This window comes from Mustela nigripes, chromosome 9 (genome assembly GCF_022355385.1).
Source record: "Mustela nigripes isolate SB6536 chromosome 9, MUSNIG.SB6536, whole genome shotgun sequence".
Classification (NCBI taxonomy): domain Eukaryota; kingdom Metazoa; phylum Chordata; class Mammalia; order Carnivora; family Mustelidae; genus Mustela; species Mustela nigripes.
In genome coordinates, this window is record NC_081565.1 from 26,375 (window position 1) to 53,969 (window position 27,595).

Consider the following 27,595-nt stretch of genomic DNA (forward strand, 5'->3'; position numbering starts at 1 on the left):
TTCAGCTCAGGTCATGATCCCAGCGTCCTGGGATCGAGTCCCACATCGGGTTCCTTGCTCGTCAGGGAGCCTGCTTCTCCCTCTGCCTCTGCCTGCCATTCTGTCTGCCTGTGCTCGCTCTCTCTCTCTCTCTGATAAATAAATAAAATCTTTAAAAAAAAAAAAAAAGAAAGAAAGAAAGAAAAGAAACACACATGTGGGAACCTCAAGAAGGAGCCCGGGTGGCAGCCCCCCTGCTCCCCAAGTCCCTCCTAAGAGCTCCTTTCTTCCCTCCAAGGGTCACGGTGGTGGGCTTGCCTTACAAAAGGAGACTCTGGAGGCGGGGAGACACATTCACCCCTCTCCCTTCAGCCCCCAAACCGGGAGGGTCAACAGCCCCCAGTCTGCAGAGAGTGTGTCACGTCTCAGAACAACAGGTGCCCCCAGGTCTCCCGAGCACATCCTCACCGGGAGGCACTTGAGCCAGGACCAAGCCACTCTGACGCTGGACTTGGGACGGAAAGCCTAGGGAACTGCAGTCCTGTGAGCCCAGGGGGCAGCTGGAGGCACACTCACACCAGTGGGTCTGGCCAGCTGAGTCCCTTGGGTCACTAAGTAGCACACTCGCCATCAGCAGCAGCCCCATTGCCCTGCTTCCCCCAGTCCCACAGACCCTGCTGTCAACAAGGTAAGCAGATGGAAAGCTGACAGCCAGCACACCAAAGAAGATCCTGCTGGACACCTTCTGTCCTCCCGGACCCTTGGCCGCAGCCTCACTAAGGCCTTCTGGCCACCACCAGGGACCTGAGCGGAGGTGGTCAAGGCAAGCCTCACACCTGGGGCTCTCAGGTTAACCTCCCCTGGGGGCTTCCCTAAGGAACCCTTAGGGAAGGATACCAAGAAAAGGGGAGAAGAAGCTGGGAAGGCCCACCGAGGGGAGGCCAGCCTGAGCTGGGTTGGCACACACCCCGTCCCTCCTGAACGGAGGAGCCCCCAAGCCTGTGCTGACCCCCGACCAACACACCTGAACAGCAGCATCAGGGCCTGCAGAAACGTCCGGAAGTTGTTGTGCCGGTTGATGCTGCTGTCGTCATCCAGCGCAATATTTCCAAAAACCTGAGAGGAGAAAGAAGGCTGCAGGCTGGTGCTGTTGGGACCCCTGGAGCTGTGGCCAGGCAGAGGAGGGTGTGTGCCTGTGAGGACCCACAAGGCCTAGGACACAGCCCTTAGCCACCTCCACGGCAGCAGGGGCTGAAGGGGCCCGTGCTTCCAGCCAAATGTGTCCCTGCACCCCCCCCCCAGCTCCACGTGTCTGCAGGCACAAGTCTGCACACCAGTGAAAACGCGGCCGGAACTCAGCGTACATGGGCTGCTCTGTATGGAAGATGGACGCACTAGAAAGTTCACTCTGTCATCAGTGACTCCGAGGCGGGAATTATTGTGATAATAGCTAGGAGATCAACTTGAAAGTTTCTTTTTAAGTGTCTGTGCAAATACCACAATGGGCTTTTTATCCATTTTAATTGATTTCTTTTTGGCGTTAGGAATGCAAACAAGTCAGTAACTATACTTAGCTTAAAATCTGTAATCTGGATGAAAAACTTAGGAACTATCACATCTTCACCAAAAACAAAGATCAGTGACCCTTGCTGTCTTATACATCCACCAAAAAAAGCAGCCAAAAATACATTTTAAAGAGCATCTGATATCAGCAAATTTTAAAGCAAGAGAAGCTTTTCACTCCCTGAAACAGAGTTTAAAAATCAATTTGCACCTAACCTTTGAGACAGTGGCTTCTCCCACTGTAATTTACCATTGGGATCCAACTCCCACCCTACTGTTGAAAAGTGGCCCGATGCCAAAGATTCAAATCTGGAACACTGCTTTGTGTCTCGTAAATGTTTTTCCAAACAGCTGACCAAGGGTTCTTGAGGAAATGAAGGCGATCTAAATTCTCCCAGCTGGATCTGACAATATAGTGACCCGATTCGATCCTGCTGACTTTTTTTCCGGAACATACAATCTCCTGTAAAGGGTCAGGCCAGCTCTCTGGACTGAGAGAAGGACCGGCTGGGGCTCAGCACCAGGCACATGTGCTTCAAAGCTCCACCGGCAGCGGGGGCCCAGCACCCAGTCCAATGAGCCCACCGACACCCTAACAGCCCCATGGGGTTTTACTCAGGAGCACGGCAGAGCACAGTACCACAGACGGGGGGACTACGCCTCACTAGAGGACTCTGGGAGACAGGCCCAGACTCGGGGCGCCCAACCTCAGTGTCCTCATCGACAGAACAGCCTTTCTGAGAGTTAAGTTCATAAAGTCCCAAAAACGGTATATGCCTCATAGCAAAGTTCCCCGAGTGTCGCTCTGTCACGGGTACCATTTGGTGACCGTGACCAGCGCCCTGCCTCCCCCGGTCCCATCAGCGCGCCCACCTGCATGCCGATGATGGCGTAGATGAAGAACAGCATGGCGATGAGAAGACACACGTAGGGCAGGGCCTGTGGAGACACACGGAGGGCAAGGCAGCTCCGGGGGGCTGCCCTGCTGCCTGGCTCGGACCTCGTCTGTGGAGGGGATGGTGGTCGCATCTCTGGGGCCACTGGGACCTCAGCGGCCACAGAGCCACCCTACTAACTGCAAAGCCCCTCTACCAAGAGGCGGCCTCCCTTCCTTCATCCCTGAGCAGTCGCACGCCCCGCCACAGGGTCAGTGAGCACGACCGAGGAGATGTCTAGGCAACTTAGAAGGTCTGTAAACCACAACAGGGTAATAGGCACCAAGGGGCCTCCAGAAGGAGGGCCGCTCCAGGGGTCGGAGCGCCGGGCCGGGCCTCACCTTGAAGGACTGCACAAAGGTCCACAGCAGAATGCGGATGGTATAGCCTTGGCGCAGCAGCTTGATGAGCCGGGCGGCCCGAAACAGGCGCAGGAAGCTGAGGTTGATGAAATTGTTCTGTGGGGAAGACAGGCTGTTCTCAAGCCGGTGGAGATCAGCCTCCCACCACGGCAGACCTCCCACCCGCCTCTCCCAGACCTGCTGTGCCCCGAAGGAAAGTGGATCCAAAGAGAGACCAAACAGAAAGTCACTGCTCTACAGGAGAGAAGCAGCAATCGGCCACCAGAAAACCTTCCGAAAGTGAAGCTTGTCATTGCCAATCACTTCTCATGCAGCAAATCAATGGAAACCCTCTGCTCTAGGCTCCCCTGCACCCGACAGGGACTGAGAGAGACGAACTCCCGGAAGTAGCTGCTTGCTGCCAAGAGGAGCCGGGAGGCCACCTGTGGATGGGCCTCCAACGTAGACCGCCTCTTGCAAAACACAGCCAAGCCGTCCAAGCGCCGGGCAGGGCTGCTTCTCCACGGAGAGCCTCTGAGGGGCCTGTCCCTTCTCCGCATGGCTAGCAAAGCCCCTGCCTGCCTGGGACCCGGCAGAGGGGCAAACATTTCCCCCAGAGCTGCTCATGGTGCCTGCAGACAAGTCCCCATAGGAAGTGTAAGTGTGGGCGATCCCACTGCCCACACCACGGAAGCTACTCAGGAAATCCACGAATGCTCCCAGCGGCAGAGATCCCAGGATGTCAAGCATGGCTCCGTCATCCGAGGGGGAGTGAGCCTTCCATCTGGGCCCAGGGGCACCTTGAATTATCAGCCCATCCCTTTCAGGAAGCACAGCTCTGGGCAGATGACATAGGGGTGCTTTTGGCCCTGGGCAGTTTCCCCGCCTCTGTCTGCTTAGAGACCAGGTGCCCACAGGACAGCAGCTCCCTGACACCTGGGTGTCTAACACAGGCAAGCAGCTCAGGCTTAGAAACAATGTATCGCCAGATTCAGTGGTCCAATGGAGACAGAAGAAAACAAGACATGTTCAAATGAGCGGCAGTGGGACAGCACGTGCAGGGGCTGTGCGGAGCGTGGGGACAGCTGGCTGTCCCCCCTCCAGGGCTGCCCAGCTGGTCCTGGCTGGGACAAAGCATTCAGTGGACAGGCAGGTCTCACTCCCACTTCTGAGGACCGTGGCCCCAACCCAGCCCTGTCCACCCCTTTGTTCCCACTGGGGTGGGGGCTGCTGAGGACTCTAGTCTGTCTCTGCTGGGGGGCTAGAGGTGGGAGCCACGAGGGAGGAGTTCTGGTAGTCACAAGGAGGTGCTGACTAGGGTCAGCAATAGGCAGAAGTGGACCGTGGGGTGGGATCCTGGAGGGCAAACAGGCTTGCCTACAGCTCCCTCAGCTGCTTGCTGCGCTGGGGCAAGAGAATCTCAGTGGTGCAGGAAACACCCACACTCGTCCTGCGGGCCCCAGGTTTGCAGGTGAGCCGGTCAGCTCGGGAGGACCGGCACAGCAGTGGAAGGGAGACCTCGTCTACAGCGCTGGGAAATCCTCTGCATGCGGCAGTAAAGCAGAGGAAGGTGAGGGAGCCGCCAAATGCCTGGCCTCCTCTGAGGTCCCCACTTGGACCACACCTGCCCACTTGCGTCTGGAGGGCCCAAGACTGTTACAACACAGCATCTGCCCAGCCCAAAGGACTTTGCTCAGGCCACTGCACCTAGAGATTCTTGGGAAAACAGAGGCTCTGGGTGAGAAAGAAGGGACAGAGGACAGGGTGAGGCAGGGGAGGGCACTGATCATGCGCATAGTCAGTGCACCAACGCAAAGTTCACACGCCCCTGCCTACTTTTTTGCTGAGACTGGAGCTCTCACCCCTCCCCCCAGATGTCTTTTCTCAGGGCTCCAGGGGGCACTCGGGAGGGGGGTGGGGGGGCCACAGATACACAGCCTGAGAGAGCCATGAGGACGGATGGTGACAGCAGCCACAGATACCCCAAGCACGGGGTGGCAGGCAGAGCACTCCGGGGCCGCACCAGGGCGGTTGCTGCCAGGCACCAGCATGCGGGAGAACGGGGGAGGGGGGGCAGCAAGCACACAGCAGCCTCCCCACGGCCAAGTGTCATCACCTCTGGCCTCAGCCAGCCCCTCAGTGGTGGAAAGGGCATGCCCCGTCCTCCCAGAGTCCATGGTTTCTGTCACACCAGAGAGCCCCAAGCACCTTATTTCAAAGCCTACATTTCAATCACCTACATTTCAAAGCCAGGCCCTTCCTGACTGCCACCTGCCCCGGCACTGGGAAGGTCTAGGGCTCCCCAAAGAGGCATTATCACAACCCGCAATGTGGTAGATGGTTCACCCTGAGGGTACCCTGGTCCCCAGCTCTTCTGAGCCCCTGGCTTCCTCACCCACAAGACGGGGACATTAGGACGTTGTATCCAGATGCTGAGGAATCGAGATTTGAGGGATTTAAAGGCATGCCAGGCATCGTGACACACCCCCCAAAGGGGAGCCTCAGACCCCGAAAGACATCCCCTGCGCCCTGTGCCCATCTGTTGGGTGCCACGCTCCATGCCGGCAGCAAGGTCCAGCAAGCGAGCGACAGACTGTTCTCCTACTTGGCTTTTTCCTGGCTGGACGATGAGGAGGAACAGACCCCAAGGTGCTCAGCATGTCGTGTGACTGTGTGCACTCTGAAGAAGGAGGGCACGGGGGCAGGGAGCTCTTCCCAAGGGCACAGGGAACGGCCATGGAGGGGCCCGAGTGACTCGAATATTTCTGCATCAAATGGCATTTTCTCAAAACCTCAAGATCTTCTCCACTTGCTAAACACTTGATCATTCATGTTCATTTTCTGTAACAGGATCTCAAATACTTGCTACTTTATATGAATTTCCAGTCACAGCCTCAGTTTGTCTGCTCCTGCTGTCTTTGCTCTCCTGTCAGATAACTCCTGAAGGCCTGGGGGGAAGGCCCAGTTCACGCCGCCCGCAGCCCACACGAGCCCACGGAGCAAGCGTGCACGAGCAGGCCAGTGAAGGCTGGACGCAGGAGCCAGGTGCTCTGCTGTCTCTGGGGACAGACCCTCTTCCTGCTCTGTCAGGCCTTACACAACCCCTTCTGAATCACAGAGACACAATCTCCAATCCCCTCCAGCCCCAAGGATTCCCCACGGAAGGGCAGTCCCAGGAAGAATGCTAGAGGAGGCATCATCAGAGGTCATTGGGGAGAACCACCTTCGTATGTGGGTTCGATGGGGACAGAGCAGAAGGGAGATGGTGCCAGAGAAACCATGGACTCCACAGGATCAGGTTGAAACTCATACCCTACAAAATCCCTCCAATTCTGAACCCAATCCCAACAGGAAAAACTGGCTGGGCACTTATCCACTTGGCTCAGAAGACCCAAGGCCAGTTCCTGAATCAAACAGTCCCCGGGGGGGCCCTCGGAAGCCCCCACTGGACCCCAGATGCTGAGGAGAAGAGACCAGAGGGGACGGGGACTGCCAGACTCTGACCACACACCTCAGGAAGGCGGTGGTGAGGCCTCACAGGAGAAGGAACAAGAGCAGAGCAAGCAAAGCAACGAGTTTTAAGAACTGTTTAAAGTCATGAAACCAACCGTTTCCTATATGTGATGTTTTCATGGATGGGTATTTGCGTATTATTTACAAATTGGGATGTTTGAGCAGCAGGAGCACAACATACAGACGGAGACATGGTTTTCGCATTGTATGTTGGTTGGATGGCGTGAGTCAGCAGGTAGTTTACGGCAAATCAAGAACAAAAACAGAAAACAAAAGAGAAAATGAGTCATCAACACAAGCAAAAACTCAAACTTTGAATACCTCACTGGAAAATTTTAGGATTTTAGTAAACTTTGCACATTTTGCTTAAAATGCACCAGATCAAATATTTTGGAAATCTGGAGGCTATGCAGACAGGGTGGCGCTCGTTTGCATTCCTGTTTGTAATGCAAATCCAAAGATGACTCACAGACACTTGTTTTTTTATTTCCAGGCAAAGAAATCAATGTCAGTTTTATGCTTCCTTGGGGATGCTGTCTCTACACGACCCTGGTTAAGGCTATTACTCTGTTTTGATTAAGTGGGAGTTGGGAACTGACACTCATATTTTTGCCTAAGGAAAAAAAAGTACATTCACAAAGTAACACATGAAGTGACTACAAATGAACAAAAATGAAGACGCCACTAATCCACACGCCGGCTCCCTGTCATCTTTTCCACTTTGGGCAGAACAGGGTGAAGGACAGGAGCGCTAGTGGCCAGAGCCAGCAGAGCTTCCGAGCCGAGCGGCACCTCAGTCCTCCCGCCAGCCCTGCTGGGCATCGGGGGCTGACGGCCGCCGCCATGGAGGGCTTATTTGAAGGGAGGTCTGATCCAACCACAAGCCACCCAGGCCTCAAGTGTCCAACAGCTGAGGGACAGACACCGGGCCTCCTGCATACAGAAAGTCTCTGTCTTGTGTGCGGGCCTCTCTGGAGCCAGAGGTCTCCCCAGAAGACATTTAGGCATCATGCGCTCTGCACATCTGGCAACCCTCACCCTTGATACCCGCTCATCATTCTGCCCTCTCTGAGAGGACACACGCCTATGAAGGAACCCCAGAGCTGTGTCCTAGCAGATGGGAGCTCGGTGTCTGGATCCCTCTATCCAGGGAACAAAGTCGGCTGAGTCCAGGATGAGGCCCGGAGGGATCAGCAGCAAGCTTGCTCCTCCCAGCAACACACTGGTACAAACTACTCCTGGATGAGAAGCACCTGGAAATGCCACAATGCCAATGGCTGGTGTGACAAATATCCTTGGTTTTGCATGAAAATGGCAGCTCAGAACTTTTCCCCATATTATTTGGATTGTTAATTTTTTAAAACCATGAAACATACCACATACACAGAAGAATATTTACAAATATGTGTATAGATGCACATTTTAAAGAAAAGGAATAAAATGTCCATCCATCCATCACCCCACTTAAAGAAAACGGAGTGTCACCAAGACTTTCAAAGCCCTTCTTGTCTCCCTTGGTCCTCCCCAGACTAGCAGCTACCTGTGATTCCTGTTAACAGTTTCTTTTCTTCACTGTCTTACCACAAACTCTGAAAACGTGTTAGACTTGGCTTCTCTTAACCTTTGTGATGGGACGCTACTGTACGCGGCCTTCTCAGACTTGGGCAGACTTGCTGACAGCGAGCAAACTGCTTCTCGGGGGCTTCCCTCCTGATGCAGAGACCACCCTCTGGTGCGTGGGGCGCATCACTGTGTTCACAGGCAGTCACAACCAGTGCATCCCGGGGCTGCCGTGAACTGTGTAGCCACGAACCTCTGTGTGAGAGGGTCTCTGGGTCACCTGCCCGGACACCCTCTGGCACACGACCTAAGAGGGAATCCCCGAGTGGCAGGCATGCCTACACCTGACTTTCTGGGGATTGCCACACTTTTCCCAGCAGGAGCGTGGAGGTTCTGGCTGACCCACTTGCTAAGCACTGGCATGGCTGGAATTCCTGTCTGACAAACCAGAGGGTGTGAAAAAGCATCTCAATGTCTTTCACTTTACGTTTCTTTAATTACAAAGAAGATTCATTGGTCATTTCTGTTTCTCATTCTTTTAGCAAAATGCCCAGTTACACCTTCAGCTCATTTTTTCATTTGGTTGCTTCTGTTCTTCTTAATGATTCACTGAAGGGCCTTGCACATTCTGGACACTAACCTTCACTAATGGTTCAGAAAACCTCTCTGCCCTCCGACCACTCCTTTGTCAATCAATGTCGGTGCATCTGAGGCCTGAGGAGCCCATTCTTGCTCTCTGTTATTGACCTCATCCAGCCTCACGGCTCTGATTTCATCCTACAGGCTCATGGTTCCCCAGCATAGGACTGGCACGAATCTCTCCTCCAAACTCCAGGCACGTCTGTCCAACAGCCTGTTGGACAAGTCCTGCGGAAGGCCAACAGGCAACCCACCCTAACACGCACATGCTGCATCCAGGCCCCATGTACAAACAGTGCACAACCGACCTGGTCCACCCAGTCTTTTCCTTTTCAATTACAGATAACCCATGTCCCCGTGCGCTCAGATCGGACGCCATTCTTCCCTCAACTTTCACCCAGACCGTTGCTCCACCAGCAGCTCTACTGGAAAACACATCCAGAACGACGGTCTCTCACCCAAGCCCAAGCCCCCAGTCCCTCTACTGGGCTCCCTGAGTGGCACTCCCAGACCCATCACTCAATTGTCAGCATCTGCATCTTTTTCCCCTGAGAATTCTCCCAGACCAGGACGCAGGTGTCTGAGAATTAACATTTCGTGGCCTCCTCCTATCCTACCAGCAGCCTTCGGCTAGTGGCTAACAGCACTTGCTGAAAAATACCCCAGCCGCCTTGCCACTTGCAGGGATAACAGAGGTTCAGGGCTCCCCATGAGGACCCACAGTGGTAACTGCCCTCTGAGTACACGATATTCTGGCCGCCTCCCTTCCCTGACCCACTTCCTTGCTCCCTGGTATTCCTGAGGTCACCTCCCAAATGAATGACTTGCGCTGAACTCCTGTCTTGGAGTCTGTTTCTGGGATAACCAGCTAAGCCCTAACCCACCGAGCTGCTTCTGCCTGTGCCCTGTACTATACTCTCAGCTAGACGTTTGGTCTGAAAATGCAGATCATGTCCCTCCTGTTCCAACCTCACTCTAAATAAAATCCCGAACTGACTGCAACTGCAAATCCTTCCCTTCTCCCCATTCCCTCCGCCCCTTGTCATGCTGCAGGTGCTGGGTGGGTGCAGGGCTCAGGGCTGCTCGCCCAGGCCCCGCTGCTCCACCTCCTCACAGACCCAGACATCTTCACTGGCAAGTCACCAAGTCAGTGACATCTCCTCTGGGCACACAGCCATCAAAGCCCCTACCCCCCGGTTCCGTGTCTCATAACCCTTCGCTGCTTTGCCTTCTCCCAATGCCTCTCATCGCGTGACACTGCGTCTCTCTTATGGGAATGAAACTCAGATTTTCATCTTTTGTCCCTGCACTTAGAGTACCGCTTACTACGTGATAGGCAATGCATAAATATTGATAATGGATAATGGGTTCATCCATTTATAATTTATAAGGGATTCATAACAGATAAATGAAGGAATGTGATGCAAATATCCCCTTCCTCTTCATGGATTGCCTTTCTTCTTTTGATGAACAGAAACTCTTCATTTTATAGAATTTTTTTTTTCAATTATGGATGATGCTTTCTTATAGTTTGCTTAAGCAATCAGTCCCTATCCCGAGGTCTTAAAGAGAATCTGTATACTCTTCTAAGAGTTTTAAACTTTTTTTCCTCTTATATTTAAGTATTTTCATCCATTTGAAATAGCTTTTTTGTGAATGGATAAAGATCCAATTTCCATCTTTCACTATGTTGATCATAATTATACCCACATCGATTGTTGAATTACTCGCCACTAAGCAGCACAGTCATATATCAAGTTTCCATACACGAGTGATTCTGATTCTAGGCTGTTGATTCCGTCCATTGGCTCACTTACTCTCCCCTAAGCCAGCACCACAGTCTTAGCACTCTAGCTTTATAAGAAGTCTTATCACCAACAAGAACAGTACATTTCCATGCCCACTGCCCCAGCAGCACCCTCCACTTCTTAAGTATCTTGAGTATTCAGGGGGCCTTTGCCCTTTCTGATGAGTTTTAGAAGCAACTTGCCAATTTCCAAAACAAAAACAAATTCACCTATTGAAATTACATTGAATCTACAGATCAATTTGGGCAGAACCATCTCTGAAGTTGACACTACTTAGTATTGACATGCTAACACCATCTACTTAAGTCTCCTCTCCTATCTGTCACTGAGGGTTAGGACTTTTCCACATAAAAATCTTGTATTCAGGTGTCGTTAGGGCTGCAGGTGGAACTGCTGACACGGTCATGATCTGCGGTCGGCTACTGGCTCGGGTACTCGACTCAGCAGCCGTGCCAAATGCTCTTCTTGGCTCGAAAGGATTCTGGATCTACGGATAATAATGTTATCTAGGAATAATGGCAGCTTTGCCTATTTCTGTTCTAATACTTGGGTGTTTTATTTATTTTTCTTGTCTCGTTCACTCAACAAGTGTCTCCTAAACACCCAAGCCCTGGAATGTGCAGTGAACTGGACCAACACCTCTAATCCTCACGGGGCTGATGTTCACTTTACTGAACCAACCAGGCTCTGAAGTTCCATGTTGGAAAAGAAGGAGTGCTGACAGGTACAGTCTTTTCCTAATTTTAAAGGGAATTCTTTCCAAATTCCACCATCATATGATGTTAGTGCAGGATTTTTGGTAAATTCTCTTCATCAGGTCAATAATTCCTACATTGCTAATAATTTCTATCATGAATACAATTTGAGTTTTATTGAACATCTTCTCTGCACCAATGTCAGGATCACATTAATAGTATCCTTTGATCTGCTAATCTAAATTAGACTCTCTGATGCATTTTACTCAATGTTAATGAATGAGCGTAGAGTATGATCTTCCTTTATTATATTCTGTTTTTTAAATAATTCTGGTGTCCGGGTTGTACTAGTCTCATATCAGCAGTTAGGGATGTTCACTCTTTTTCTATTCACTTCAAGAATTTGTTTAGACTCTTGAAAGAAATTGAAGAAGACACAAAAATATGGAAGAGCATTCCATGCTCATGGATTGGAAGAATAAACATTGTTAAAATGTCTATACTGCCTAGAGCCATCTATACTTTCAGTATAGATGAAAAATCTTTTTTTTTTTTTTTTTTTTTTAAAGATTTTATTTATTTATTTGACAGACAGAGATCACAAGTAGGCAGAGAGGCAGGCAGAGAGAGAGGAGGAAGCAGGCTCCCTGCTGAGCAGAGAACCCGATGCGGGACTCGATCCCAGGACCCTGAGATCATGACCTGAGCCGAAGGCAGCGGCTTAACCCACTGAGCCACCCAGGCGCCCTAGATGAAAAATCTTGATCCCGATCAAAATTCCACTGGCATTTTGCAAAGGGGTGGAACAAACAATTCTAAAATTTGTGTGGAACCAGAAGATATCCCGAATTGCTAAGGAAATGTTGAAAAAGAAAAACAAAACCGGGGGCATCCCACTGCCTGATTTCAAGCTTTACTACAAAGCTGTGATCACCGAGACAGCTGGTACTGGCATAAAAACAGTCACATAGACCAGTGGAACAGAGTGGAGAGTCCAGACACAGACCCGCAACTCTATAGTCAAATAATCTTCGACAAAGCAGGAAAAAAAGGTCCAGTGGAAAAAAGACAATCTCTTCAATAAATCGTACTGGGAAAATTGGACAGCTATGTATAGAAGAATGAAACACGACCATTCTCTTATACCGTACACAAAGATAAACTCAGAATGGATAAAAGACCTCAACATGAGGCAGGAAACCATCAGAATCCTAGAGGAGAACATAGGCAGTCACCTCTTCGACATCGGCCACAGCAACTTCTTTCAAGATATGCCTCCAAAGTCACAGGAAAGAAAAGGGAAAATGAACTTTGGGGACTTCGTCAAGATCAAAATCTTCTGCAGAGCAAAGGAAACAGTCAACAAAACAAAGAGGCAACCCACGGAATGGGACAAGATATTCGCAAATGACAATACAGATGAAGGGCTGATATCCAAGAGCTATAAAGAACTCCTCTAATGCTCAAAAAACAGATAATTACATCAAAAAATGGGCAGAAGATAAGAACAGACACTTCTCCAAAGAAGACATACAAATGGCTAACAGACACACGAAATAATGTTCATCATCACTAGCCATCAGGGAAATTCAAATCAAAACCACATTGAGATACCATCTTACACCAGTTAGAATGGCAAAAATTGACAAAGAGAGGTTGTGGAGAAAGGGGAACCCTCTTACACTGTTGGTGGGAATGCAAGTTGGTGCAGCCACTCTGGAAAACAGTGGAGATTCCTTATGAAATTAAAAATAGAGCTTCCCTATTACCCTGTGATTGCACTACTGGGTATTTACCCTAAAGATACAGATGTAGTGAAAAGAAGGGCCATCTGTATCCCAATGTTCATAGCAGCAATGGCCACAGTCACCAAACTGTGGAAAGATGCCCTTCAATGGATGAATGGATAAGGAAGATGTGGTCCATATAAAATGGAGTATTATGCCTCCATCAGAAAGGATGAATACCCAATTTTTGTATCAATGTGGATGAGACTGGAAGAAACTATGCTAAGTGAAATAAGTCAAGCAGAGAGAGTCAATTATCATATGGTTTCACTCACTTGTGGAGCATGAGTAACACAGAGGACAAAGAGAGCTGGAGAGAAGTGAGTGGGGAGAGATCGGAGGGGGAGACAAACCATGAGAGACTGTGGACTCTGAGAAACAAACTGAGGGTTTTGAAGGGGACGGGAGTGGGGAGGTTGGGTGATCCTGGTGGTGGATATTAAGGAGGGTGCGTATGGCATGGAGCACTGGGTGTGGTGCATAAACAATGAATTTTGGAACACTGGAAAAATAAAGTTTAAATATCAAAAAGAAAGACTTTGTTTAGGGTTAGAGTGATCTTTCATCATATTTTAGGTAGAAAGCTAATGCAAAGGACTACTACAATCAGTGATACGAGGCAAGACAAATTGGTTTTCACACCTCACACTTCCTGCTCCCGGCAGGCTTCCTTGAGTTTGATGATGCCACGCATCACTGAGGAAATAGTCTTTGAGCCATTTATCGGGTGACACAAAGCTGCCAGGTTTGAGAGGACTCAGAGCAGGGAGATTCAGACCCACGCTGCAGTACCAGAAGCCCGACAACTTGGGCCGAGACACCCTACAATTCTGGAGCAAGGCCATGTCATTGGCTGAAGACATCACCCATGGGAGGGGCCGCTCCTGGCTACCGGGCCCTGGTGGAGACCGTGTCTGAGCATGAGACAACTGTGTCCACGGCTCTGCTGCTTGTCCTTAGGAGTGTGTGTAGCAGGCCTGCCAACAATCCGGTGTTATGGTGGAACCACTGCCTCCAGGGCCAAACCCAAGCACATCCAGAGGACAGAGTCACATGACAAGTGGCCCAGTGCCCCAGGCCTCTCACCTTTGCTGCACCTGTCTTCCTTAGCTCACTCCTACCCAAGCATATCATGAGATGATCGCTAAAGCCAGGAGAAGAAACTCAAACCCGATCTCTGAAGCGGTGGCTCAATACACTGGGGCAGCTTCACTAGAACCCAACCTAGAGGCGACCCGAAGGACAGTGGCGAGGCAGGGTTCCTGGCAGGGAACCTGATCAGCCATGACCCAGAAGGACAAAGAAGCTGCCTGTAGTACTGACTACAAGACCACAGGCAAGAGCTAAAACTTAGCCATGGCTCCGGAGGGAACGGAAGTTGAGGAAAAGCATCCAGATGGGCCCAGCCAACCCTTGCATTACACATCGGTGCCCACCCATAGCTGCAGGGGCACCAAAAACCAGGCCTTGAGATGGCTGACCCACGAGATGACGGCCAGCTTCTATCCTCACCAGCAGATCTGCGAGTGGAGTGACTTTGATGGCTGAGATGAAAGCTGGGCCTGAGCTCAGGAGGTGCGCTCCCTCTCAGCAAAGCTGATCCAGCCATGGCCCCTACCTAACACCCAGCCTGCTATGCGCAGAAGTCAAGGAGGCCTCTACAGCGCACCATGCTTTAGGCTGCCAACCAGCCACTTGGTGATCACTGGCTTACATGGGAACCCTTTCAGCTGGAAGTGTTGTTTGTCTCACCTGCGATCACTCACACACTGGGCGTGGGTCTGTCTTTGCTGAGGGAATACCTTGGCCTGCCCCAGCATCGAATTCACCCAACTGGGTTCCACGTAACATCCGCTCAGAGCACACACAGGCAGGTACACAGGAGCAGATGACACAGGGTCCACAGGCGTACCCCAGTCCACATCACTCAGGAAGTAGGAACCTCCTGAAACGCTGGAAGAGCCTCCTAAAGGCCCAGGTTAAATGCCGGCTCAGTGACCTGCCTCACGGGGCTGGGATACGTCCTTCAAGGTGAGCAGACAGACAAGAGATGGTGCTGGTGTCGCAGTGTTGCACAGGCCCGGAAAGCAAGAGAGGGTAGCAGGGGTGGCCCCCTCCCTGCCCTCCCACAGCCCAGGTCAGACTGCGTTCTCATCATCTCCGTAAGTTTCGGTTTGGCCAATCTAGAGGTCCTGGCTCAAGGGGTCGTGAAGTGTTCCACTGTGGGCTGCTGTCATGGTGGCCCCTTGTCACTTCCTGCCTCTCATCCCAAACGACCAGCAGGCTGAGCAGAGCTTCCAGGCTGGCCAGGGTATCTGATGCTGGTACTGAAAAGGACAGAGCTGCCACCACACAGGGCAGGAAGAAGTCTGTCTGGAAATCAGGGGGTTCACCAGGGCCTTTCCCGATGCTCTATGATCAGTCTCAATGACGACCGGGGTGCTGTATCAGCCAGAACCACATAACTGTGACGAGCTGGGGCTTGGGCCACCCAGGGTGACACTGTAGGCTCCCTGATCTGGCCCAGCAACCTGCGCCACAGCAGGCTGGCCACCCATCAGGTGACCCCAAGAGGGGGACAGGAAGAACATGTGCATGAGCCTCCCCTGGCCTCAGACCAGCTCCAGGTCTTCCCGACCCCCTGCCCCTGACACAGAGGCCAGCAGCACCCTGAAGAACAAGGGAAGTGAACCCACTGTGAGATGTGACAGAGCTGAGTGGGGCCAGGCTCACAGTAGTCGGTCAGGCACTCCCGTCCAGCCCTGTTACCATGCAGCCTGGTATTCCTTCTGCCCCAGGGCTGCCAGAGCCTCCACTTGGGGTACACTCAGGAGGGCTGGAGGCATCTGACAACCGAACCCCAGGTGCGGCCCGTAGCTGTGGACTGACCAGTGCAGAGGCAAGAGCTCTGAGCCATGGCCCCCTTGTCTCTGGGCCCCCTGGGGGACGAACCGAACCCACCCGACACCGGGCTACAGATCCGACACTCCTGATGCGCCTTCACTTACCACCCATTTCCCCAAACCCCGCTCGTGCGGTTTTGCCTGGGAGCGCCTCCTAGAACAACTTATACAAGAGCCCCACTTCCGTGCCTGCTCCTGGAGAACCCAGTCTAAGACAGAGGAGATGTTTTGCCATTTAATTCTAACTTCATGACTGAATTCAGATTCTGTGACATTTGTTGAGACAAGTTTATGTTGTAGCATTTGGTCAGTTTTCGCCCATAATCTGCGTATGATATGGACAAGTAATCTTGTTTTATTTACACACACACACACACACACACATAAAACAAACCTGATATTCTAAAATAGTTTAAATTCACTTCATGTAATTTGGTGCCAAGTTGTTCGATTTCTTAGACACATGCAGATTTAAAAGATTCTTGTCTTCCTGGTCAGTCATTGCTGATGGAGCTCCTAGGTGACTCTCAGACCACCAGACCAGAAGACCTTCCGGAAACTACTTTCTTATCCAAGAAAATGCATTTCCCAAGATAATACACAACCCCCAACCCCACCTCTGGAGAGAAGCCTCCTTTTTTCCAGGGGCTCCTAGGGCAAGAGAGAGGGGGCCTAACACTCAGGACCTGGAGGTACACCAAGGGAGCCCCGCCCAGAAGGAAACCAGTCTGGGGCCCTGGAGGAAGGACAGGAAATGCTACTCACCGCAATCTCTGTTACTAAAATATCAGTTATACTTCCCAACACAGTGACAAAATCAAAGACGTTCCAGGCATCTCTGAAATAGTTCTAGAGAGAAAAAAGAGCAGTTACTGCTGGAGGCTGGCAAGGCAGAAGCCAGGCACGGAGCCGCAGGAAGTGTCCTCATCGAGAAAGGAGCAGAGGGACAGGTGGGCCACCCCAGGTGGGCCACCACAGCTGGGTAAGCAAACACCTGTGGTTCTGGGCAGGTGCAGAACTGAAAGCTATACGTCCAGAGAGGAGGAACATGGCCCTGCCTGTCTCCAGGAGCTGGGCTGGAGCGGAGCTCAGGCAGCTGAAAGCACAGGAGCAGCCCCTTCCTCGGGGCCCTGGCAATGTCGCATTTGCTCTGGGGGCTCAGGGAATTCCAATCTCCATGCTCTGAGTCCCTGAAGGGTCCCCTACAGAGATGGAGCCAGAGTGCAGACCACCAAAAGGCCAAGAGGGAGCCAAGGCACCTACCAGCACCCCAAAAGCGATAATCTTCAGCACGCATTCCATGGAGAACATGGACGTGAACACAATGTTCAGGCATTTCAGCATCAGCTCGTACTCATAAGGTGCGTCATAGAACTGCGTGGGGAATGAGTGCCATCAGCCGCAGGCTCGGCTGCCCCCCGACACCCGCACCTTGACCTCCTGCCAGAGCACAGAGAATTGCACATCTGCCTGCCCAAGGTAGGGACAGCGTCCCTGCTCTCACCGTGTTCTCCCAGGACACGCTGTCTCAGCCCACAGACAACCCCAGGCACGGGGCTACAGTAGGCATCCCATGCTGCCCAGGATGTGATCAGCCGCAATGGTGGCTCTCTCACACCCCAGCTGTCCCCCACTGTGCCCCGTGCCAGGCCCACATACCTTCATCATGAGCACCACCGTGTTGAGAGCGATCATGGCCATGATGAAGTACTCAAAGGGAGGTGAGACCACAAATGTCCAGGTCTTGTACTGGAACGACTGCTTGTCCCTGGGCATGTACCGCGTGAGGGGCTTGGCGCTGATGGCGAAGTCGATGCAAGCCCTCTGCATGGGGAAGGAGCAGTGAGCACCCGGAGGGGGCAGGGGACCCCCACACCGGAGCACCCAGAGCATCCCACCCATGTCCTCCACCCTCGCATGCAGCCCGGAACAGCCTCCTCCTTCTCTCCCCACCCCACCCTGCCACCGGCCGGCTCTGCAGCAGTGAGTGAGCCCCACGCAGAAGGGAAGTCTAGTACTTCTGTCTCTGCTGCCCATCGGGGGCCCAGTGGAGCATCCACAGCCCACATGCACATGAGGCAGAAGAGGGAGCCACCCACCTCGTTCTTCTCCAGGCTGCATTCAGACATCACCTTGTCCCCCTGCTCCTGAAAGGTGATGATGATCAAGGCCACGAAGATGTTGACGAAGAAGAAGGGGAAGACCACGAAGTAGACCACGTAGAAGATGGACAGCTCCATGCGGTACCCAGGGCTGGGGCCCTGCTCCTCATAGGTGGCGTCCACGGAGTGTTTCAGGACCCTGCACCAAGGGCAAACACCAAATGTCAGGGGGACCCGCGGAACAGAGCCATGGGAAAGTCAAGACCTGTATGACAGGTGAGGCCTCCATACCCAAGCCCAGGGATGGCAAGAGGAAGGGGGTGCTCAACACTGTGGTCCCCAGCCCCCTCCCCAGGACTGCAATCTCCTGAGGCAGATGACCTTCCCGATGGGCTTGTACTCGGGGCTGGTGGACAGCCATCAAGGGGCAGTCTCCGGGACCCAGAGGTCCTAACCCCAGGACAGGCGGAGGCCCAGGAACTCTGCCCTCCCTGCTGACTCCTGGCTCACACCTGCTCATGCCCAGCTTCACCTGCCTTTAGAAAGCCCTGGGCTCCAGACACAGCACTGATCCCACCTTCTGAGTGGTGGTCCTCCCAGCCCCAAAGGGAGTCCCCTGTCATCCAGCATGGCACGGAACACATACATCCCTCTGCCCACCCTTAACTGGGGCCAGAGGGCAGGACAGGGAGATACTGAGTAGCCCATCCTCCCTCCGGCCTTCAGCCACTCAGAAACGATTTTCAGGAGATGGCTGTGCTGTGCACCTCGTCTGGATCTCCTGCTCCTCCCACTCCTGGAGAGCAGAGCCGTGTCTGCCCCAGGAGGGGCAAATGGGGCATTTGCTGGGTGACTAAAACATGCCCGGACGCAGGGTGGGGACTCCCTGCCCGAGCTGACCCTCTGTTCTCCCTGCTCTGCCGCGTGGAGCCAGTAAGCACTCACATGGGCCACCCTTCTCCCGTGGACACCGTGAACAGCGTCAGCAGAGCCCAGAGCACATTGTCGTAATGAAAGTCGTATTTCTTCCACTGCCGCGGCTGAGCCTCCACCTCCTCCTTCTCATAGTCCAGATACTGGCCCCTGGAGATGAGGACACACACGAGGTCAGAGTGTAAAGACAGAGAATCCAAATACACACGTTTGTCTACAGCCAGCTGATTTCTGGAATGGCTGCCCGTCCAACGGAGGAAGAGCAGTCTTCTCCACAGAGAGTGCTGGGCAGCGGGGGCTGCTCGCAGAAGAAGGAAGCTGGACCCCACCTCCCTCCAGGTACAAGACGCAAAACAGACCGAAGATGTGCAGGTGAGAGCTGACACTAGAAAGCTGTGAGACGATGACCCTGGGGGCCCGGATGGAGGGGAACGACTGTTAGACGGGACGCCAACCCCAGAAGGAGGTAAAGCAAATGCCATCAAAATGGAAAGCTTTGTGCTTCAGAGCCTCGTTGACACGGAACAGGACCAAATACTGGAAAATCGTCTCTCTGGTAAAAGTTGGATCTAGAGTATATAAAGAACAATTATAATCAATTATAAAAAAAAAATGCCCCAATTTAAAAAATGGGTGAAATATCTGAATCGGCATTTCTCCAAAGAAGGTATACCAACGTCCGATCAGCACACGGAAGACATTCCACATCAGGAGTCATCCAGGAAATGCAAAAGAAAACCACAGTGAGATGCCACTTTATACCCAGGAAAAGAGTGATAATTAGTTTTTAAAAGGGAAAAGAAGACGAACTGGCAAGGATATGGAGAAATGAGGACTCTCCCCCAATGCTGCTGGGAATACAGACCCGGTCAGCCGTGCCGGAAGAGCCCCGCGGCCCCTGAGGCGGGGCAGCAGAATCCCCATGGACCCATCAAGTCCAGGACAACGGGTCCACTCCAGAGAGATGAAAACATCCGTCCACACAAACACTTCATGGCAGCATCAGTTACACCAGCCAAAGGACTGGTGTCCTTTGTCAACAGATGTCTGTCGACAGAGGACCAGGTAGACACGCTGGGCCACACCCGCAGCATGGAATAAAATCCAACCATAAACGGGAACAATGGTCAGACACACGTTGCACTGAGGGTGACCTCAAAATTGAAAGAAAGAAGTTAGACAAAAAAGACCACATAGTTATGATTTCCTTTAGACGAACAGGAAATCTGTAAAGACAAAAAATACATCCATGGTTGCTGAGGGCTAGAGGTGGGGAGCTGGCGGGTAATAAAGGACATGGGAGTTTTTGTGTGATTTCTAACTTATGAACATGTTCTACGATTGACTGCGGTGATGGCTGCCCATATCTGTGAATGCATTAAAAAATCACTGAACGGTGTACTTTCAGGGGATGAGTCATAGGAATCATACCTTAATAAAAACAAAGCATACCACGGAATGGGGGAGAGAGTGGATCTTTGCAAATAAATGGTGCCGGGCCAGCTAGGTGTCCACCACAGAAATCCGTCTGTACCAACACTCACCCAACACACCGAAATCAACCCCAGAGAGATCCCAGATCCAAATGGGAAAGGCAAAAATAAAACTTGTAGAGGAAAACATAAGAGGATTTCTCCCTGACCTTCAGGTAGATTTTCTGAACAGGACACAAAGACCATTAACTACAACAGGGATAAAGTGGACTATACTACAATCACGACTTTGTTTTCAGAAAAGACACGTTTTAAAAAGTTGAAAACACCCCACCAAAGGAGAAAAAGACAACCGTAACCCATAGATCTGACAAAGGATGGCGATCTAGGGCCTTACAAAACTCCTACGAATCAGTTAGAAAGAGAAAGACAGCCTATACAGGACAACAGGTGAAGCCGTGCCCAGACCCTTCCTGGGGCACTGAGCGGTCCATCACCTGGCTACCACACGAATCACACCACAGAGAAGGGCCACCAGCCCCACGTCAGAAAGGCTGAAGAGCACAAGACAGAAAGCCCGAGTGTGCCCTGGACGAGTCAGGAAGGCCTCCGACTGGAAACATCCCCCATGCCCAGCAGGCACAGAGCGGCAGGCACGCGGTGACACGTTCGCACCAGAGAACACTGCCTGAACAGAGGTGACAGGGACCATTGATTGCGGGAGGGAGAAGGAGCCGCCCCTGCTGCCTTGCTCAGCACCCACCCCAGTCCCTACTTCCCCTTCCCCTAGTTCCCCCCCACCGAGCGCCCCTCTCCTGTTTCCTGTGGGGTGGGGCCAGGTCCAGAGAGGGCAGCCCCCTGATCCCAGAGCCTGGCCTGGAGCCCTCTGGCCACCACAGCGGCCCCCGTGGGCAGGAAGAGCACATGTCCATGGGCAGGAAGAGCACATCGCAGAGTGGCCGGACCCTCACTCTGCTGAGGAAGACAAGCCGGAAGTCCCCCGTGCAGCCTTGGGGCAGAGGCACAGCTCTCAGTCGAGTCCCCGCGGCCCCTCCCCAGCCCCTCCCGGCCCTGGCTCACCTGCAGTCCCTCTCCAGCCCCTTGGACTCATCGGTGCAGTAGAAGAACTTGCCCTTGAAGAGCTGCACGGCGATGACAGCGAAGATGAACATGAACAGCATGTAGACGACCAGGATGTTGAGGACGTTCTTCAGCGAGTTCACCACGCAGTCGAACACGGCCTGCAGGGGCAGGGGCCCGGCTCAGAGGCTTGGGGTCTCGGCCGGACCCACGGAGGGACCCGCCACCCATCCCCCGACACAGCCACTGCGTCTCCCGGGACTTGGAGGGGGGCAGAAGGCGTAAGAAGGGGCCACACGGGCAGACGGCCCAGATGTTGGCAGGACACTCACTGGACAGGCCACCTGCATGAGGCCGGCCTGGAGCCCCGGTCAGCCAGCGTCGGGAGGAGCCCACACAACGGGAACGGGGTCAGGGTGGGGAGACGGCCAGCCCTCTGCTCCTGCGTCCGGGCTTGCCGGGGGGGCGGGGGGTGGAACACTGTGCCCCTGCCCATCAGTGCGAGCCAACACGGGGCAGAAAAGCTGCAGTGTTGTGGCCAGCTCCGACACGGGAACTTGAAGCATGTTCTGGTGTAGCCCAGAGGTGACTCTGCCGTTTGTTAGCACCACCACCAAAGCTTCTTCTCAGGATCTTCCCTGCCTGGAAGCTCAGCTGGCCCTGGACTGCCTGGCGGACCCTGGCCTGGTCCCTGTCCCTCAGAGCTGAGGGGACCCCTGGCAGCCCGGGCTGTGCAAAGAAGCAGGTGCACGATCATCTCCTGAGATGCCGCCTGGCACACTCCCACACCAGTGGCTGTCTCAGCAAGTGCGGCCGTGGCCCCCTTGCCCAGGGGCCATGACACCTCTGAGCTGCCTGCCCAGGTCTGAGTCCCCACCTGAGGCTGCCTTCAAGCCACCCCCAGCCCCCTCCCCCAAGCACACCGCCTTCTGGAATCCCCACACTGCTTCAGGTCTGCGAGGCCTGCCTCTGTGTGCTGCGCAGGAGACATCACTGCACCATTTGGTGGGTTTAACCAAGTGGAGGGTTCGCAAGCACTCCTCACAGTGAGGGCCACGCTCAGCACATATCGTATTCCAGCACAACTCCAAGGGCTTGGGTTCACACTCTTTCCTTTCTCCAGGGCCTCAGCCATGCCAATCCTTGGGGCCCAGCCCAGGAACCACCTCTCAGGGACACCGGCCCTCCCTGCGTCTCCCTCAGGACCCTCTACCTCTCTCCGCAACCCCTTCTTCCCTTTTTAAAATTTAAGTTATTTAATTTAGTTAGAGAGAGAGAGAGAGAGAGGAAGGCAGAGGGAGAGAAAGAATCCCAAGCAGACTCCCCCCTGAGCACAAAGCCTGACTCAGGACTCGATCCCACAACCGTGAGATCATGACCTGAGCTGAAATCAGGAGCTGGACCCTGAACCACCCAGGTGCCCCACAGCAGCCCTTCCCCTTCCCTGTCCAACAGCTGCTGGTGCTGCTGGGTCAAGGGAGAGGAGCCTTCCAGAACACTCCCTAGAGGAAGCTCCTCTCTGGGGACACGGAGCTGAGGGAGCCGGACCCATTTACACAACGTGGGATTCTCCCTGAGCTCCGCTCACCCCATCCCACTGTGGGGGGGGGGGGCGGCTGCAGCCAGACAGGTGAGTTCTGTGGACATACGCACACCACACGCCACACATGTGTGCACTCACACATGGCACACAAGTCCGTCACACTTGCGCACCCGTGTGTACAGACATGCACACACGCACATACATGCATGCAGAGCCCTACACGCACGTGACAGCCCTGCACACTGGCCAAGCCCAGGTCCAAGCTCTCACCTTGAGCTTGGGCAGCCGTTTGATGGTCTTGAGGGGCCGCAGGACGCGCAAGACTCTCAGGGACTTGATGGTGTTGATGTCTTTCCCTTTGGATCCTCTAGAAGGGAGAAGCCACACATGTGGACAGCAGGACGCACACCCGCGCCGCTCCCACAAAGCCGCCGGGGGGCGCTCCCCTGAGCATTCAGTCGTAGGCCCCAGGGCTGACGGCCTAGGAAAAGGCAGGCCTCTGCCCGGCCAGCTGCATGGGCCGCCGCACCCCTCCTGTGGGAGCACGAGCCAGGCCTTGTCTGAGCAGACCAAGGCCAGGCCCAGGGCAGCAGCACCTGGTATACGGGGAAAGCCGGGCTTCCGGATGGAAAGAACCCATTCTCACAGACTACATCCGCCATCTCAATGCCAGGGGTCCCCTAACGCCCACCCAAACCGGCTTCATCCGGCCGCCATGTTGACACCAACCATGGGGCTAAAGAGAAGAGAAGGGAGCTGGCCCTGGGACTGCAGACCTGGCTCAGAAGCCTACAAGCCATTAGGGCAAGAGCCTTCCAGAAGGGCTGATCTCTCTTGCTTTTCAGTCCTGGTAGAGGGAGGTGAGGGGAACGTGACTGGGTCTCCCTGCCTGTCCTCACTCAGCTGCTCCCCCACTCCTCCAGATGAGGGAGAACTGCCCGGGAGGGAGAGGAGGAGAAGGAAGACGGGCCTGCAGGAAGCGGGGGCGTGAAGGAGGGCGGCAAACGCTAGATGAGCACCGGGCAGCGGAAGGGACGGAGCCACGCAAGGGTGGACAAAAGAAGAAAGACAGACCAAAGGAAAGAAAAAAACAGAGAGGGAGGGAAGGAGGAGGAGGAAAGAGCCCACAGAGAGACAAAGAGAGCAGCAGACAAGAAAACCCAGTGTGGGGGAGTACGACAGAGTCAGGAAAAGAAGATTCCAGGTACCCGACGCAAGCCTGGAGATCTAGGACCAGTAGGCCCAGATCGGGGCCATGCACAAAGGAAGCTGGGGCAGCCCTGGCTGGCTCCCTCAGGCTGCCAGGGGCCCGGCTGTTGTCAGACTCTGGGGGCAGCCTTCTCGACAACCCAAAGCCAGGGCAGAGAGCGGGGTGGGGGGTGATCCCCTGAGCGAACTTTTCGCTGCCTAAGGAGGCGATTCTTAGAAGCAAGGCCACAGCCCCCCCTCAGCAGTGGCTGAGGACTCAGGACTGGGGGTCCTAGTCCATCTGCTCAGAGGTCACCTCCCTCCAAGTTCCCAAGGAGCCTGTGCCTGGGGAGAGGGGGCAGGGCCTCCAGTGCTCTTCTCTGAGCTCTTGCTAAGCTCTAGGGAAAGGCAGCTATGAGGCTCAGGTCGGATCTGTGGGTTAAGGAGAGCTGGGGAGCCCTAGTCCCTTATACCTGCCCCAAGACCCAGCCAGGGCCTACATCCCCGAGCCAGGTCAAACTCCCTCTGAAACCACAAACCTCCAGACACCGTGTCAGGTGTTCCCGTCACCCCAGCATTCCGGACACCCGCCCCCAGGCCAGGTTCCTCCAGAGGCCCTGCAGACCAGTCCCAAGAGAAGAGAGGCAGGGTGGGCCGACAGCCCCCTGGCAGATACAGAAGGGAGGTCACTGCTTTCCTTTCCTGGGGGAGGACTCTCGGCAGGGAGGCCTCAAGGTGGTCCATGCTCTGTGTCCAGAGGCCTCACTTCTCGCTTGTTGGCTCAGACTCTCTCTCACTCTGAGCCCGCCCAGCTCGACGGTACCCCTTCCCTGTCTCACTCCTAAGCCCCTCACTGACACTTTATATACAAAGAAAACCGGTTATGTATGGCCCCACAGTAGATGCTACGCATTGCCGGGAGGCAGTCGTGGGGAACAGAGAGAAGACAGCAAGCCCCATTGCTGGAGAAAACACATGGAAGTTTCGTCAGGATGGCCAACATCCTGGCAGTCATGGGGACAGCAGCTCCCACCCAGGCCCTCACTGACCTCAGGGCCCACATTCCCGGCCTCCAACACTCACTTGGGGTGCCCTGCTCACCAAAGGCTGGCCTTGCCCCAGCCCCAGCCCCAGCCCCAGCCCCCAGCCCAGTCCCCAGAGGTGAGGCAGCGACCCATGGCCTGGGACACGGCTCCCGGCAGCATGCGCTCTGGACAGTGGAGGGTGAGCAGAGGTGAGACATGGTAGTGAACCGGCCCAGAAAGGCCACGCTGTGCTACGATGTGAGGCAGAGGGAAGGCATTACCCCACGAAGCTCCTACCGAGAGTCCAGCAACAAAGAGACAAAGAGAAGAGAGTCAGTGAGGAGGCGCCGCCGTCCCCGAGTGCTCAGAGAAGATGCAGATATTGTCCCTTGGGTCTTCCTGATCTCTGGGTCTCTCCTGTAGCTCCACCCCAGCCCCCACACCTGCCCCACACCCACCACCATGCAGGGTCTGAGGGAGTCAATCCAGGCCCAGCCACAAGGGAGCTGAGTGTCGCCCACTAGGGAGTCAGAGAAACCGGGGGTCTAACACTGCTGGGGGAAGGCGCCCACCAGCGGCCGCCAGCTCCAGCTCTCCAGGTGGCACAGCCGAGGTCAGAGCAGGTGAGTGGTTCTCAAAGACCTGAGAGGCAAGCACCAGAGGAACCGGAGGCCTGCCCAACTAGTGTCAGAACCACAGGCCGTGGCAGGGACAGGTGACCATGAGAAGCTTTCAACCCCACACAGCCCAGTCCCAGGTAGACAGGAGGGGAGCTGCACACAGCCCATGGAGGCCAGTGGGGAACCCTTCCTGCCTGAACCGCACACCCACCATAGCCCTTGGATGGCAGCCCAGCCAGACCCAGGGCAGACATGGTACTTACGAGAAGGCAAATGCCACCAGGGCCCCACTGACCACGATGAAGTCCAGAATATTCCACAGGTCCCGGAAATAGGCCCCAGGGTGCAGCAGAAGTCCCAAATCAATCATCTGCAGGGGAGAAACACATATTAGGTGCTGAATATTTCAGAAAGCAAAGCAGGGCCAGGCCCCAGACTCATGGGGTTGGGGGGAAGGATGCCGCACCAATCGTGTCTTCTAAGGGCCTCAGCAGGGCCTCTGAACCTCAGCACCAATGATCCAAATATCCCTACATGGTCACGGCTGGCTGAGATCTTGCCTGGGCTCCCCACCCGCTGGTGACACCCTCCCCTTGCCAGGCTGCAGTCATCCCCCACCGCAGGAAGCCCACACCCTGCCCAGGCCCGCAGGGGGTCAGTTCTCTGCCACAGGAGCAAGAGCTGGTGGGGTTCACAAGGACCTGGCTCTGCCAGTCCCACAACTTCTGGCCAGCACCCCAATGTGTCCAAGCGCCAGCTTCCATGTCTATAAAATGGGACAACAAAGAACATGCCTCCCCCATGAGTCTGCAGGAGGAAGAGAAGAAGCGGAGCTCACGCACAGATGGACAGACGCACAGACAGACACCAGTCACGAAGCTGCGGTACAGCCCAAGCGGCCCTGTGGGCAAAGACTGCACACGTGCGTGCACATACACGTGCAGCCCCTTGGCAGACGCCGAGGAAGGAGCAAAGGCCATCAGGACTCAAGGCGCAGACCAGAACCATGGTGAAGGGCTGCGTCCGCCACCTCACAGGAAGCACGAGAGCTCTGAGCACACGGCCTCGGCACCCACTCAGCCCTCCCTCCTCCCAGCCTGACATCACGAGACCGGCCTGAGGGGGACACGTTCCTGGGAGCCTGGAGGCCTGGCTGGTGGGTGGCAGAGCCAGGAGTGGCCCCAGGGGGCTCCCCCAGAGTGGGTGTGCTTCTGGCGAACTGGCCTCTGCCCCCCCGCCACACCCAGGAGCAGGCCCGCGTGCACGGGTTCTCTCTCGAGCACACACCCAGGGCACAGCTGGCACACAACCCGTGAGGAACCCCAGCCCGGCCGGCCCATCATGAGAGAAGGCGAGCGAAGTCCTCGGCCACCAGGGCACCTCACACCTCACCTTTATCACCATCTCAAAGGTGAAGACGCCCGTGAAGATGTAGTCCAAGTACTTGAGAGCCTAGAACCGCAGGAGGCCTGTCAGCCAGCCCTGGCCGTTGCCCCCAAGCCCCCGCAGCGAGCAGACAGGACCCGGCCCGGCCCCCTCCAGCCCGGAGCTGCGCTCACATTGTTCCTGGGGGAGTCTGTCCGCACTGGGTCCTCGGCAGCCAGGGCGATGCTGCTCAGGGCAATGACCACAAGGATGACCATCTCAAAGTAGCGCATGGTCACGATGGAGTGGCAGAGGCGGCGAAGCCTGCAGGCAGAGCACCACCGCAAGGCCCCGATGAGCGGGACCGGTCCCTCCCCAGGCCACACACCCAGCCTCTCCCTGCGCGCCGCGCCACCCCAGACCCAGGTTCTGCTGTGTCCCCGCAGGTGGCGGGCAGTGGCCAGGTGCCTGCTGGTGCCTCCGAGTCCCGAGGGGCGTCCCGGCAAGAGGGCCGGGAAGGCTGCAGGAACCCACAGCAGAGCCGGCACATGAGGGATGATGGCTCAAAGCCACCCCCACACAG

At 54.6% G+C, this 27,595-nt stretch overlaps 1 protein-coding gene across 1 annotated transcript in view; it reads right to left on the reverse strand.

Moving 5' to 3' along the window:
• CACNA1B (calcium voltage-gated channel subunit alpha1 B) overlaps positions 1–27,595 on the reverse strand; it is a gene marked incomplete at its 3' end in the record, with an annotated part of 179,569 nt that overhangs the window by 25,263 nt on the left and 126,711 nt on the right. The window contains exons 23-35 of the mRNA XM_059412121.1: positions 27,207–27,336; positions 27,040–27,099; positions 25,911–26,017; positions 23,085–23,181; positions 21,272–21,432; positions 18,771–18,908; positions 17,823–18,024; positions 17,383–17,547; positions 16,987–17,097; positions 16,489–16,572; positions 2,819–2,935; positions 2,416–2,481; positions 1,004–1,095 (exon numbers count right to left, since the gene is read on the reverse strand). Coding sequence (XP_059268104.1) covers positions 1,004–1,095; positions 2,416–2,481; positions 2,819–2,935; positions 16,489–16,572; positions 16,987–17,097; positions 17,383–17,547; positions 17,823–18,024; positions 18,771–18,908; positions 21,272–21,432; positions 23,085–23,181; positions 25,911–26,017; positions 27,040–27,099; positions 27,207–27,336 — 1,530 coding nt within the window. The remainder of the gene's footprint in view (positions 1–1,003; positions 1,096–2,415; positions 2,482–2,818; positions 2,936–16,488; positions 16,573–16,986; positions 17,098–17,382; positions 17,548–17,822; positions 18,025–18,770; positions 18,909–21,271; positions 21,433–23,084; positions 23,182–25,910; positions 26,018–27,039; positions 27,100–27,206; positions 27,337–27,595) is intronic.